The sequence below is a fragment of the Saccoglossus kowalevskii genome, chromosome 21 (genome assembly GCF_978046115.1).
Source record: "Saccoglossus kowalevskii chromosome 21, keSacKowa6.1, whole genome shotgun sequence".
NCBI classification, from domain to species: domain Eukaryota; kingdom Metazoa; phylum Hemichordata; class Enteropneusta; family Harrimaniidae; genus Saccoglossus; species Saccoglossus kowalevskii.
Window position 1 is genome coordinate 20,551,240 of NC_140661.1, and position 16,262 is coordinate 20,567,501.

The following is a 16,262-nucleotide window of genomic DNA, read 5'->3' on the forward strand; positions in this document are numbered from 1 at the left end:
AAAGTGGCTTCGAGTAGAGCAAAGACTGTGGGTCATCAAATTACTTCTTCAGTATTGAGCAATTTATTTGGAAGACCATCTCAAACAGGGCGAGGAAGCACTATCAAAAGGAAGAAGAAAACAACGAGATGTGTCATTTCTTCCAAGGCTAAGAAAAGGAGAAGATCTCCGGATATATTCGACTGAACATCATGGCTTTTGTACACGAACATTCCTGCGAATGCACAAAGACAGAACTCGATCTCTCTACTATTCCTCTGACACAGACAAGTATGAAAAAAGGAAGTAACAAAGAGGTAAACCCACTCACGAATATAGCTGATGGTCCAATAGAATTCGTAATACCTTCGGCCGGAAGTGACTACATCGATATTGGTTCTACGCTTTTGCACATCAAGGCTAAAATCACGAATGCCAATGAAAGTAATTTGGCTGCGGACGCCACTGTAGAGCCTGCGAGTTTGTGGTTGCATTCCCTCTTCAATCAAATCGACGTGTAACTAAATGGAAAGCAGATTTCGGACGCATCTCCCACCTATTTTTACAGAGCCATGATCAAAACGCTAGTGAATTATGGAGGGGGCGCCAAATCAACGCAGCTTGGTGCGACGATATTTGAGAAGGACACCACTGGAAACATGAATGTCTCAACCCGAGTGCCGATGATGGTGACGTCGATACGCATATATATCACTCAGTAAGACGGTCGACATGATCGAACGAATACACAGAGACATATTTTTTCAACCAAAGTATTTACTCAATGAGGTTAGTTAGACTGAAATTACATCGAAGTAAAAATCAGTTCTGCCTGATCAGCTCAACCGAAAATCCCGCATTCAAAGTAGTCATCACCGACGCTATTCTCCTGGTGAGAAAAGTCAAGTTGAGCCCCAGTGTACAACTGGGACACGTCGAAGCATTGAAACAGAGTACTGCATCGATCGATGGGTTATGAAAATCGCTTCCATCCCGGCTGGTACAATGTCATTAAACAAAGATTTGATGTTCCTTGGTCAGTTGCCCAAAAAGATCATCCTGTGTCTGGTTTCTAATACGTCTTTCAACGGATCCTAAGAAACCAATCCATTCAACTTCCAGAATTACGGTATCACATCACTCGTCGTTAGAGGTGAGCAAGTTCCCGCAAAGCCATTGAAGACAGACTTCACGGCGAGTGGTGGCAGAGGTTGCATCATGGCTTATTACACACTATTTACAAGTACAAATAAAATGGTTCAAGACCAAGGCAACGGCATCACTCAAGACGAATATCCCGAAGGGTACACAATCTTCGCATTTGACCTCACTCTCGACGAATCAGTCAGCGCTTATCACCTCAATTTGATACAAGAAGAAAAGATTGGTCTTGAGATTCAGTTCAGACAAGCATTGGCTAGGACTGTGTCCGTTTTGATTTATGCTGAATATGACAACGTTATCAAGATTGACAGAGACAGAAACGTATTGACCGATTTCTAGCTGCAATGGACACAAATCAACTGGATCGTATTCTGTTGACTAATCCGTACACTAGAAATGTGTTCTTCAGCGTTTATGCTAGAGATCAACTGCCTAAGGCAAAAGTGTTGGAGTATCCCGCAGCGTTTGTATCAAACACCAATGACAGTAGCGGAGATGGGACGCATTGGGTGGCTTTTTATCTGAAGGATTCCTACCATGGAGAATATTTTGACTCGTACGGTTGTCAATCCTATTACGTGGAATTTAAGAGATATTCCAATAAAAACGTTTGTACTACAAGCTCTGTTCTCTACAGTGTGTGGTCAATACGTCCCGTATTACTTGCTGCGCAGATGTCGAGGGGAACCTATGAAGTCCGTAGCTGACTCTTTCACGCATGATAGACATTTGAATGTCATTTATGTGAACAGATATAGCGAAAACGTGACCACATTCAACCTCCCTATTTATGACAAATATTTTTTCCCATGCAGTTTTACCAGATTACTTATACTTTTGAAATTTCACATGTATACCCACTTTATATAACTATCGATTTCATATTATTTCTCCTTTTTCTTTTTATCACAGATGAGTGATTTTGATTCTGATCAGAAAATGTATTTCAACCATTTTAAAATGTCATATTTTATTCTTAAATATTACTAGTTATATCATTCTTATATATTACTTAGTTTTTAATCTTTTTTTAATTATTTACTCAGACAAACAAAATATATATATATATATTCCATGTCACTGATCTAGTTTTACCCATCTTTTGTGTAATAAACTCCGCTAGTTTTCAAAATGACGTGTATTTATTAACGTATGTGAGAGAGAGCACCCTCTATTCTGAAAAATGTTTCGTGACGTCCATGCTCATCTAATTAAAATATAATTAAAAACAATAACGTGTGTATATGTGTGAGAGCGCCCTCCACGATACATTCTGGAAAATCTTTCGTGACGTCCATGCTCGTCCAATTAAAATATAGTTAAAAAAATAATTTAAAAAAATAATAAAAAAATAATTTATGGTAATTTATGCAAAAATATTCACGATGACCTCGTATTCAAATCAATTGCATGTATGCAAATGTATTCAGAATATCCAATTGTGACGTCATTCTCATGCAAATTAACCCCTTTACGGCCATGGTCGCTCATTTATGCTAATTTATGAACGAATTTCCATTGTGACGTCATCCCACCCGTATTACGTCATCACATCCCAATATAAACAGCGCCATCATGGTCGTACGTATAGTGCACCCTAAACTACTTACTTCAGCAGAAATAAGGATCTGACTAGATTAGCTGTTTATAAATAAGTTTGACAAATAAGAACTAGTTCAACGAATTAAAATAAACCCCAGACTAATATATTGTATATCAATCTATTTTCTTTAGGAAGATTCTCATAATTGCCATATAGGTATACATTGTTATTATTATTATTATCTGGCTATTGAAGTTACTGTGCCAGTTGCTACAAATTGATTACCTGATTCCACACACGTCTAACCTCATTTCAATCGGTATTAAATCAATATGTGCTGACACATGCCTAATTGAAGTAAAGCTGAATTGTATTGCATAGGCATATCATATTACAAAACAAACTCGCCCTTGAACCAGTTGAACTAAAAATTCGGAGAATCGGCAAAGAATCGGTGAATTACAAAACAAAGTGGGAACCACTTGTTGCGGCATAATATAATCAGAAACAACCCTTATTTGACCGAGTACGCCAATGGATGTTGTTCACTGACTTCGGCTTGAGATAAAGCAAGGAAAAACTTTAGGAAGCATTATGAACATCACAATATTTATGTATGTGTATACATATTATATGTATGTATATACATATAATTTGTCATCATTTTTAAAATGTTAAAAGTGTCGAACCAATTGATTTCTATATTGCTTTATATAAGTGATGTTAAGCATGCTAACAGGTACAGTAATTCTATATTCACATCAAAAACAACCCCACTTGTATGTGACGTATTGATACTGAATTATATCTGTTTGAGGTGTTTGTGTGGTGGGTTATCAGTTGAACAAGATTAGCCCATGAGCTATATATTTTTATCAGTACTACTTCTAGGCAAATGCTACTCGAGGCAATAAGCGATTGTATAATGTGTGGGTGGCTGGGTGTACGGTACATACGCAACGATTTCTCTATCAATGAACAGGCCAAGTTTATTCACCTAATTAGAACCAAAATGTTGGTGGATTAAAGTTGTTGTTTAGTGAGTAGATTTAATTTTATTTTTTCTCTATTTTTTGATTTGGAAGTAAAATATAATTTGCATATGGCAAATTTAAAATTATTATGAATATGTTAATGTTTGGCATTACATCATCGGTGAAGGCAATATTATATACTGGGTAGTGGACGGAAAATTGTGAATCGAAATGTATATTTATCATGCAGTTGATATGAACTTATATTTTGTCCTGCGATGAACACTTCCTACATCCCCGAATAAAGTAATATTGGTTCACGCAATCAACAGTTTTCGATTTGGTCTCAAAATGCATTCACTTTAGAAACGGTTCGTGAAACAGCACATACATAAGGTGATGTTTGTGAACATGATTCCTGGATTAAAATAGGCAACATATGTTAATAAGGTATTAGTGTCAGAACGCACTTCAGTCATGCACACCGGACCTAAGATTGACGCTCCTAAATAAAATTAACTTATGACGTTTCACTAATTGACGTATATCTATCATCAAACTTCAATTTGTTGCTAAACATTGTGGGTTTAACCAATCATGTTATTGCATGGCTGTTTTAGGACTCAGTCTGACCCACGTACGTGGTTTTAGAAGTTTAAACATTGAAATGAGAAACCATATACCGATTTATTTAATTTTGGGACACATGGTTTTACGCCAAACATGTTCAGTCCCAGGTCGACAGATCTATGATAATATTAATCTTCTTCGAGACACAATTTCATACGCCAATAATATTGGACTAATGAGATGCATTTGATTAGTAAGACGTAACATAAACAACTAGAAACGACACGTGATACGTACATATTCATACCTTGACTGAAGCGCGTTAACCGTTAGATCAGTGAGTAAAGTACGTTTAAAATATCAACAAAACATTATCCGTGCAAAATATCGAGCAGACGATGTTTCTTTTAAAATATGTTAATGTTATGACGCTATCAATTTCTTTACAATAATAAAGGTGAATCAAATCAGTCGTCGTTTGATTTGTTTTTCAATACTGGACGGTGACCAATTCCGAAGTCATAAAACAAAAAAAAGAACAGCAAAAAACATGCCTTCGCAAATAATTCAAAACTCTTCAGACTAGCAAAATAAAATTAAACAACGACCCAAGTATAACAATCATGTTATAATAAGTTTACAGGATAAGTAACAGTTTATTATAAATCATTTCGACTTTATTGAATTAATTTATTCGTGGTCGTTGGGAATAATAACATGTATCGGTTTATACAAATCAGAAAACATTTTTACCTAACATTTATCTGTTTGTACTCTATATTCAGTGTTTTGACTTGATTCATCAGTTATTATTAGTGAATAAAGTCGTACGTGGTTTTAGAAATTTGAACATTGGAATGAGGTCAAAATGCCTAATTGTTTATTTTGTAAGGCTTGTTAATATGTAAACGCAAACACAAGTCTGAGCGTATAACCTTATTAAAAAGCGAATGGAACATAATTGACATGGTATATACATCTATCTTGCTATTGAAAGAACACAATACGTTTGGGCTTAATAAATGAGTAAACCTACCTGGTGTGGCACTGAAACTCGTAACAGCAAGGATAACTAGTAACTGTAACTGTATTTGCTGAAATGCTCTTAAACAGTCAATGTTGTGTAGGAAATGGAGTTAAGCGATCTTCTAACTGATATGTTTTGTCAACTCGCTCAATTATAAAGATTATTTTTGTTTATAGATTTATTCATTGCCTGACAGTATACACACCAAAATACGCATTAAAATATATATTTTATTGTTACAGCTTATACACATTTCCATTACCATCCTTTTCAATCCATCTTTTAGCTACACTAACAATTAATCCCCTGTAATAAAACCTAAAGCCCTATATTATTACCAACAAAACATATTTCATCTAGCCAAAATTTGATTAAGGTGGAGATGCAGGTTCGTGGGCACTTAGGATTGAATTTTTTTTTTTTTTTTGCTTTTTATTATCCAAAAAGTATTGGCTATAGACTGTTGAAATTTCGTAGAATTGTGAAAAGTGGAACATATTCAAAAAAATATTTTAAAATATAGATAACAGGTGCAAACATTATCTCTTTTGAATGCTTAGCAAGATTTGGCAAGGCTGTACATAAATAATTAAAAAAAACATTGTGAAAAAAAGAAATGATGGGATCTCCATATTATGCACTGTATTTAACTTTTTACAAAACGATAATACATTTAAATTTGAAACTGTAACAGCCATTTTAATTATGAGCATTAGCAAACTTCTTACTGAGTGAATTGTTATACAATTTTTAGTGCACAGTGCTTTGACCTTTTGTTTTGAAATTTTCTCAAATGATTGACAATGTGTTTATCTTCAAAACGCCATCGGGGCATTGTTTTTAGTTGAATAGAGCAATCGTACAGATAACTAGCCTGGATGTTAATTTATGCATAAACTTGAAGTAGTGAAATTTGAGCTGCTGCCCTACAAAATTGACAACTGGTAGACAGTTTTCAAGACGGCACTTTCTTCATAGTAAACAGATGTACCCATAAACCAATTTTGACAGGAAACAGAAGCATGGTTTAGAAGCTAATTTTTTTTAATCACTTTTGACCAAAAAATCCCATTTTTGAGCATATTTTAAACTACAGTGTCCATAGAAATAAAATACTAACAAAACTTTAAAATTCATACAATAAGCTTTCCGAAAATATATAGTTTTGTGGACAAGGGCGGTCATCTTGGTTTCCTAATTAATTAATTAAAATAAATAAAATCAGGTAAACTGCATCTCTACCTTAAATGATGTGAAAACAGCCGAATGACATTACAAACATTATCCAGCCAGGAGAACCATATACTGATTTATATAAGTTTGGGACACACGATTTTACGCCAAGGATGACAAATAACTGTAACTGAAGCGATTGCCTAACTGATATGTTTTGTAAACTCGCTCGATTATAAAGATTGCGTTTTTACACAGTTTCATTCATCACGTGACGAGTGTCCCAATTCCAGGCATGCAGAAAAAACAGGCATTAATAGTTTGACCACTGAGTATGCTATATAGCACTATATTATACATAATTAAATATGAATAATAAATGAATGCATTCATTCACTCATTCATTTTTTCGCTCACCCACGTAGTCACATACACACCAAAACACGCATTAATTCTAACCTTAATCAGAGTTGACATGCAACCCTGATCGATCATATTTTATTGTTACAGCTTACACACATTTCTCTCACCATCCTTTTCTAACAACCCATCTTTTAGCTACACTAAAAATTAATCACTTGTAATAAAGCCCTATTTTACTACGACAAAACAGATTTTATCTAATCCTACAATTAAAGGATGGAACAGATGTGAAATACAGCTGAATGACATTATAAACATTATCCAGCCAGAAGAACCATATACTGATTTATTTAATTTCGGGACACATGATTTAATTTAATTTTTCAAACGCTTTAAACAACCCCACGTAGTGAATTGCGAGCAATTATAGACAGTTGGGATTTTTTTTATATCATAACTGTAATCGTAACTATATTGTATAATTATATATTCGTGTACATACGCTCACTTATTTTAATTTTAAATTCACCATACTTTTATCGTTTTTTTGGTAATTACAAGAACACACAATCAACTGAAACAAATAATACCTCCAGCTTCCGATCGCCATACACGCGTTTACTCGAGTCACCTCTAAGCACACGATCCGAAAGTAAAATCAGAGAGAATATTTCATGAACTACTACGATTTAAAACATTTATAATACGGCCAATCACTGCATGAAAATTCGAATTTCCGTCGTAACCGCATTCCGGATTAGTAATGTGTTTTGCTGTACAACTGTTGTTTACATTTGGGTAAATAAACATTCGAATTTTCCTTGCGTAACCCTCAAAAGTGAAACGACGTAAATTTAGAAGTTCCTAAATTTTACGCTGAACTTAAAGAACTGATATACTACTACATTGCCCGTTGTACATTTTCAGCGTAAATTGACGGGCAACTCTGAGTTTAACGTTGTTTTTAGAGGGACTGTGCACTGGCTAAGAAACTTACTATCCTGTTAATAATATGCAAAAATCTGTAGTCATTTTAACTATGATTACTAAGTACAGTAACTAGAAAATTATATATGCAAGTTCTACGGTTATAACACAATTCCAAAGCAAGTGTAGATTGCAGAATACCAGGAAGTACCACAGAGTCCCATCGCTATAACTATCGTTAGTTTATTTTTCTCAAGAACAATGTCCGTAGATGTGCATGCGTTGTTTTTCATGTCGGAAACGCCTTGCCAAAATGAATAGATATGAATATAATAGTAAATCGCCCAAATAAACGTTTACATTTTAACAAGCCTTACAAAATAAACAATTAGTTATTTTGACCTCATTCCAATGTTTAAACTTCTAAAACCACGTACGACTTTATTCACTAATAATAACTGAATCAAATCAAAATACTGAATATAGAGTACAAACAGATACATTTTAGATAAAAATGTTTTCTGATTTGTATAAACCACGAATAAATTAATTCAATTAAGTCGAAATGATTTATAATTAGCTGTTACTTATCCTGTAAAATTATTATGACGTGACTGTTATACTTGGGTTGTTGGTCAATTTTATTTTGCTAGTATGAAGAATTAAGAATTATTTGCGAATGCATGTTTTTTGCTGTTCTTCTTTTTTTGTTTTATGACTTCGAAGAGGTCATCGCCCAGTAATGAAAAAGAAATCAAACGACGACTGATTTGATTCACCTTTATTATTTCAAAGAAATTGATAGCGTCATAACATTAACATATTTTTAAAGAATCATCGTCTGCTCGATAATTTGCACGGATAATTTATTGTTGATATTGTAAACGTACTTCGTACTTTGACTCACTGATTTAATGGTTAACGCGCTTCAGCCAAGGTATAAACGTGTACGTATCACGTGTCGTTTCTAGTTGTTTGTGTTGCGTCTTACTAATCAAATGCATCTCATTAGTCCAGAACCAGACGTACATGACAGATTAGAAACGCATATAATAGAATATGTTTATCCGTCTTTCAGAGTGAAAACACAAATATGCGTAATAGCTACCCATGCTGCACCCTGTCAAAAAAACTGTTCTTGATCGAGGCAAACGATACCATGGGTTATGTTATTATTATTGGCGTATGAAATTGTGTCTCGAACAAGATTAATATTATCATAGATCTGTCGACCTGGGACTGAACATCGTTGGTCAACATGAATAATATTTCCTATGACAGACTTAAACCTGAGTGAGAGTATTTTAGTGATTTTTTTTTGATTTTTTTTGTTATGAATGTTTTTTTTGTACCCGGCGACAGTTCTGGACATTGAATGGCACTGTTGTCTCTCCTGAGTTTTTTGTATGTGCAAGTTGCAAGTGCTGACATATAGTGCATTTTGCCACAGAAGCCTTATTCATGTTTTGGGACTACACACATGACAGGGCTGTGCGGCCACCTCTCTATCAAATGACAGGATTTGATTTGAACTTGAATGTTATTTACCGTTTTCTCTGCAGTTTATTTTTTATGACACTTATTGTATGTGATTTCGTCTGTTGATAAATAAATCCTGTATGATCTTTCTTCGTACGAGACAGTGATGACAACTTCAAGTTTGTCCTCGCAAATCATATAAACTTGTCTCTGGAAAGACGTAACATGCCTGAGCTCGGGTTTTATTACAGCCCAACGGAATTATCCTGATTGAATTTACTACACGCCCGTAAGGATTTAATGCCGTGTAATAGTCTCTTTGTAGTTCGTTCGGGAAAGAGGTGGATATGTTCTGGTCAGTGGCCAGGGAATCAGAAGTCACCGGGTTTGAGGATGAAGGGGAATCGCTCACTCGACTTGCCTGCTTGAGTTCAGGGATCACAACGCATGTGTCACGAAATCAAGACTCATGCACAAATACACGCAAAACTCGATAGATGACACGTAGTTATCGTTGGTTTCACACTCGTTTATTGGAATAAAACACTGAGTTGGGAAAGCACACGAGGTTTTTGTTTAGTCGTGGGAAATCCACGACGACCAAATGACGCCTAGTATTAATTTTCATATTACTGTCTTAGTGCGTTTAACATGTTGGTCTGAAGGCAAATGATGGCAGCCGTTTCATTACTAATTCAAACATGCGATGCTAAACTTTTTGATATGCGAATTTAACTCATGACAGCCGTATCAAGAACAGCATTTGAAATATAAATAAGATAAAATACCCATAGTGGAAGGTTTTACCAATGGATTACCAACAGTGCTAAATCTGATCGTACACGCCTGTCTACAGTTTGCAGTGAATCTAAATATACAATTACGCTTCAACTGACCCAGGATGCTGGAATGATGATATGATCACCGACAATATCAAAAATAGAAGTTACATAAGCCTCGATAGTAACGCCGGCAATCCAAACTAATCCAATGTTTGCCGGTCAAACCCCCGCAAACAGGTTGAGACGACTTATTGTGACGCGAAATAAACGCAAATCAACCAAACAATGCAGCAAGAGGAAGCACAAAACACTTATAGAATGCCTTAATAAAGTTGAACTACTCACACGAGTCTCAGAAAACAGAAAAAAAGTGGCTTTTTCAGGAGCTCAGGAATTGTATTCTCATTAACACACATACATACTATGTACAAACGCAGACACACTAATCGCGAAGATTACCATTGTGTGTAGTTGTGAATAGCTCAGTATACCGATATTGTGCAACGTTATGTTAGAACGAACACTCGTACATAAATGTATGTATGCATTTGTGTTGATATTTTGAGTAGACAGTTTTGATTAATTCATCTCAACGTATCGGAATAGCTTGTACATGGTCTGAGCTACCTACCATTCCCAGCATTCTCCACGTAAAGAATGGTATTGAGCATGCGCGAATTAAATCTCTTGCGTTTGCACTTTTTTATTTGGCCAATGGAAATGCTTCCAAATGGAGGGATTATAGAAACACGAGCGTCAGCAAAAAAAAATAATCTTTAAAATCGAATGAACAGATCAAATTCATCAGTTGCATGATTTTCTTTCTAGAGTCTCTACATAACATTTCTTATTGAAGAATATTGTAGGAAAGACATCAATGATGTTACGTTTACTATTAATCCTTGCGGTAACCAGTCTGATACAAGCAGCCCCGAACGAGGTGGGTTTACTCTTTTATCAATCTACGACGTATTGTGTATATGAGTACTATTAAGTTTATTTCACTTTTTTATATATTATACCGTCCTTTGTTGCTTAGACAGCGTTACACCAATTGTAATCTTACACTGTGGAAATTTAACTATTGGTCTGTTTCAGTTTCTGGTTTTTGGGGGGGGCGGATACGTAATGACATGTTATATAAAAACAAACGATAACATTCTTAAACAAATTAGAATCATTCATGATACGTACACGTTAAGACTTTTGGCATCAAAAGTGTGCAGCATTCATGTAGATTCAGATGTTCTGAATGCAATTTAAAATTTACATTTACATCACTAAATCAACGACCGCAGTCCATTGTCGCACACTTTTCACACGCAAATAGACAAAAGCGCAATATTTGGTTTCAGAATTAAATGTCGCATAAGGCAGTGATACCATCACTATATGGATTCGAATTTCAGCATTTTCAAACAAATTTGTTTGGGTATTACGACTGAGCAAAACATTTTAATTAATTTATCTGATTAAACACGGTTTTACTAATTTTATGTCGTATTGCTGTGTTCATTTTCAACGAGCGGTTTCTAAAATATATATATATATTATATTAGGAAGGTAGTCGATTGTTCCAGGTGAGAGTGCTCGATACTAAACGATGAGTTTGTAGAGCAGATTTACATACGTGGACAGAGACATTAAGACACGACTACATGAGTAAAGTTGACTCTACAGTATTGTTTCGTAAGGTACATGGAGTACCTCACTCATCAGGAGTTATGACTGTATTAAATAAACCACCAAAACTACCTTACGAAACAGTACAGTAGAGTCAACTTTACTCATGTAGTCGTGTCTTAATTTCTCTGTCCACGTATGTAAATCTGCTCTGTCCAGGTATATATATTATAATTATAATTATAATGTAATTACTTGCCCCAATATCACAATATGTCTTCTTTAAAAATTGCCATGTTTCTCCAACAGAGGTACGCATTGATGCAAATTGATCTCATACATGTTTATTACACAACTATTTCAAAATTAAACATGAAGTTCAAACGATGATGCTTCCGGGAATGCCGAAAATCTAACCTGTATTCTTTTTTTCTTTTTATAAAGAGATTTGTCGAGGAGACGAGTAAGTACATATTCTTCATTAGCAATACACTGGTAGTGCCATATCAGTTTAGAAATCAATAACTATGATATCAATAGTTTACAATCAATAGTTTACAACATAAGTCGATTTAAATGCATCTCGAATGATACAAATGTCTGCACGGTGTTGGAAAGTACAAAGTTTCAATGCTTAAATTTAAGCTGTTGTGGTATATCTTTTGATTTTAATATTAACACATTGTATCAATACAATTGTATTGGTTAAATAAAAGCAAAAGTATTATCAAATATTCAGCATCTACACCGAATATGTACTTTTCTTTAGTTGTCAATGTATATTGCTTTATTTGTTAGTTATTAACTATTAACCGTGTTTGATATGCAGGTCCCTCAAACGTATATAGAGTTGTGGAAGGCCCTTTAACTTGGAATGATGCTAAAGCCAAATGTGAAGCTATGGATTGTAAACTAGCACAACCCAAATCTGTGCAAGCAAACGATGCTTTAAAGGCACTACTTGTCAAAGGTATATTTACAAACATAAATATGACGTTATTGCAGCAAGGATGTCTAACCAATGTCTCTTACGGTTTTTAATGGTAAAACAACAGAGCTTAATTGCAAGTTTCGTAGCTTGTACTTGCCCACTGATTGTTTTTATTTGCCCCGTTTTTTTTTTATTTCATTAGGTTATTATTGGCTTGGGATAACCGATCTGAACCACGAAGGGCGATTCACTTACTACACAGACGATCAAGACATTGTATACGATAATTGGAATGCAGGAGTACCAAACAATGGAAATGGAACCGAGCACTGTGCTAATGTAATACTGCACTCGTAAGTGAAGTAAAGTCACTTAAAACATAGAGCGGTCAAAAGGAATGCTGATATATTATAATTTGTAGTAACTGTTTCCATTGTTTCTGCATTTCACTCAATAATATCAATAACCAATCTCGTTGAAAAACATTTTGTGTCATATGCAGTTATATTTCAGTCAATTAATTTATATTTGACAGGACTTTCAATTATTCAACATGGTTCACCAGTAACTGTAGCGAAGTAAACGAAGGTGGAATCTGCGAGTGTAAGTATAGTAATTGATCTTTCATATCAATAATATCAGTTACACTATCATTCGAATGTATAAGTGGCATCTCACTCCTCTGCCAAATAGACAATTTTGGTAACATACATTCGAATTTATTTATATGTCATATTTATTTATCAATCAATGTTTCAATCTGTATTCTGTTTTTATAAAAAAAAATGACATACGGCACTAGAAAATAAAAGAATGATAAAACATTTTGAAAATAAGGAGCCATTTTTTAGTTTTTCAACTTGTATATCACTCGTGTCATGTACATATGCAGAACAATAGTACATAACATGTGCGGTAATGTTTTATTAGGTCGTACTAGTGGTGCAAGTGGTGATCCTCATATGAGGACATTCGATGGGCGTGCATATACATTCCAAGGCATATGTTGGTACACTCTGTTCAAGGACTGCACCGACAAGTCTCGTTTTGATGTTACAATCATGTTTGAACCAAGAGAAGATAGTACACCAGACCAAGTCAGAACACGAACGATCGCATTCAACGTAACTGTTGGAAATCAATACGCAATCGTTAATGGACTTGATGTAACTACTGTAAGTTGTCAATATGTAGCATTGTGGTATTTAAAATAAAATTCTCCTTTTTTTATGAATTTAGCTATCATAACAAAATACTGAATAAGTATTTATTCCACAGGGAAGTACGGGTGGAAAGATGACTGACGCAAAAGTTATAACAATCCAGCAAGAAGATAAGAATATTAAACTGCACTTCACTTCAAAAAACACGACATTCTCTTTTAATTGGACTCTGAGATTGCATGCATTGGATGTATCCTACAATGGCTCGTTTTACAAAGGAAAATTATGCGGTCTGATGGGTAATGCAGATGGTGATACTCGCAATGACTTTCAGAATCCAGATCGTAGCATTGCCAAAGACGTTCTCGAATTTGGTGAAAGCTGGAAAGTGAATGACAAAAAGTAAGTGCTTTGTATATTTCTGTATATTAAATAAAATGAATGCTCCACTAACATTTATTACACATTATTTTGAGATATTACAAAGATAATTTTTATTTCAGTATTCTGACAATTCATAAAGCTAATCCATTTTCTTTATTCTCATGCTATAGGTGTTTCTAGGAATTCTACAACTGACAAAAGGACAATGGTTTTTAGAAATCTATATTTTTCTGGTGATGGCTATATATGAAATACACAACAATTCTGATATTGCGATTTGAAATTTTACAGCATGAGTATAACCAATGACACTATCAACTCTTCGGGAAATTAGTGGATATGTAAAAAATGTAACAAGGTTAGTTAATAAAAAGATGTGGTAAAGCAGACGTTTCAGTTTTAATATGTTGCAAATACGATGGTTTATATTTAGTGTCAACAATTGCCATTAGAATTTCAGCAACTGCAAGTTGATGGTTTCCCCATAATGCTTAGTACGTAACAGTCATATCATAATAATCAACTGATTATTCGAAAAGCACGCCAAATAATCGCTTTGTACCCAAATAAAAAGAACATGAAATGAAATCAACAACTTCGTGTATCTTCCGAGTGAGCTCAACATTCCAACAACACACCGCTAGTCTGATTATCAGACAATATGTACTGCATTATCGTCGATATGTGTTAACAGAGGTCACTTACAATTTGTCATTGTGAAAGTTATGTTATGTTATGTTTAACCCGACAGCCACCATATACCGTGTATACAGTTCCCTTAAAAACAATTGAGTGATTATTAGTACGTGTAAAATATTGGGTGCACTTACACCAATTAATTATCCATTGTGTTGCTTAATGATTAGTTTGGTAACAAATGCAATCTTTAATGACAAACCATTAAATTAAAAAGTATCGGTGCCATTGAAACACGATTATAAGACGCATGAGCAACATTGAACGATGCGTTACAATTTATAACAATATTTTTGTTAAATAATGAGCTGATGAGAATTTGTGGCACGTATACATATGTGGGGTATCTGTGTCTCGTCTCTGGGCGCGTGATTCAATTTGAATTCAACGATATGTGTTTTCGGAACTTGAAATTAATAAGATAGAAGACCTGTGTACCGAATGTGATGGTATAGTTTGAATATATTTGTCTGTTCAATTGATTGTGTACAATACAATACACACAATGGTGTCAGGTATTAATTTTGTATTTTTTGTTTTATTATATACTATTTACCTTAGAACAAAAACCATTCAATTGATTGGTAAACCTAATTAATTGACTTCACCTGTTTACTTTGATCAAAAAGAAAAACATTGTCCAAATTTCTACAAAGTCGTTCCACGTTTTCTTGTTTTTAGCAGTAATATTTGCAAAAACCAGACATCATCATAAACGAACTGAAATATGATCCCATTGCTATCAAAATAACGCATGTAATCGAGAATTATCGCGCATTACACATCCCACTGATTTAATCAAAAAATCTATTTGTAATGTTTGTAGTACGAATAAATCCTATCTGTAGAAACCCTATTTAACTCTAACCGTTGGAAAACTCTAACCGTTGGAAAAAAAAGCTTCCTAAATAAAAGGAAAGCTAATATTTGAAGCAAAACAACAAAAGGTAGTCACTGAACTGAGCAATTTCACACTAAAGCAAGGGGAGTGGGACATGTTGGTGAACTAGTCTTACGTGGCTATGACAGAACCCCACACCCTCCCCGTGGCTTTCTTTGCGTTTGGAAGTTATTTTCACGAGTGATGCGGTGTATCCAGCAGCCGTACTTTCACGAGCGAAGAGTATGAAACGTTCCGAGATGCATTTTTGGGGTACAAAATTTCGTCGCCATGACGGACTTCAGCAGACACAGACTTACGATTGTGCTACTGAAATGATGAAATTTTCTACACCAACTTAGTAGTTAACTTATAATTATAACGATGTAAACTATAAATACTAATTTAACAATGCGTTGTACTAAAATATAATTCCCGATTTTTCAGGTATTTTCCCGAACTATTATGACGAACGCAGACAAAATGGCTGACGTCGCTAACCTCAACAAAAATGCGTTATTTTATTATTGAAATTAGTTATGATAATCCCAGTTCCACATTAAAATACCCGAACAATAACGTAGTAACAAATGCTAATGTAACC

General features: G+C 34.6%; 2 protein-coding genes across 2 annotated transcripts in view; one reads left to right on the top strand and one right to left on the bottom strand.

The window, feature by feature from the left end:
* The window catches only part of LOC144349704 (Golgi-associated plant pathogenesis-related protein 1-like), a 63,188-nt gene extending 57,853 nt beyond the window's left edge, over window positions 1-5,335 (bottom strand). Inside the window, exon 1 of the mRNA XM_085494842.1 lies at window positions 5,267-5,335. The gene's annotated coding sequence lies outside the window, so the exon portion shown is untranslated. The remainder of the gene's footprint in view (window positions 1-5,266) is intronic.
* A 5,458-nt stretch (window positions 5,336-10,793) lies between these two features.
* LOC102807729 (von Willebrand factor-like) lies at window positions 10,794-14,469 on the top strand. Its single transcript, XM_006816550.3, has 8 exons — window positions 10,794-10,921; window positions 12,049-12,067; window positions 12,434-12,574; window positions 12,738-12,888; window positions 13,071-13,138; window positions 13,466-13,710; window positions 13,814-14,100; window positions 14,253-14,469. Exons 1-8 carry the CDS (start codon window positions 10,859-10,861, stop codon window positions 14,260-14,262), a joined length of 984 nt encoding a protein of 327 aa, XP_006816613.1. The 5' UTR covers window positions 10,794-10,858; the 3' UTR covers window positions 14,263-14,469.
* The last annotated feature ends 1,793 nt before the right edge of the window (window positions 14,470-16,262 follow it).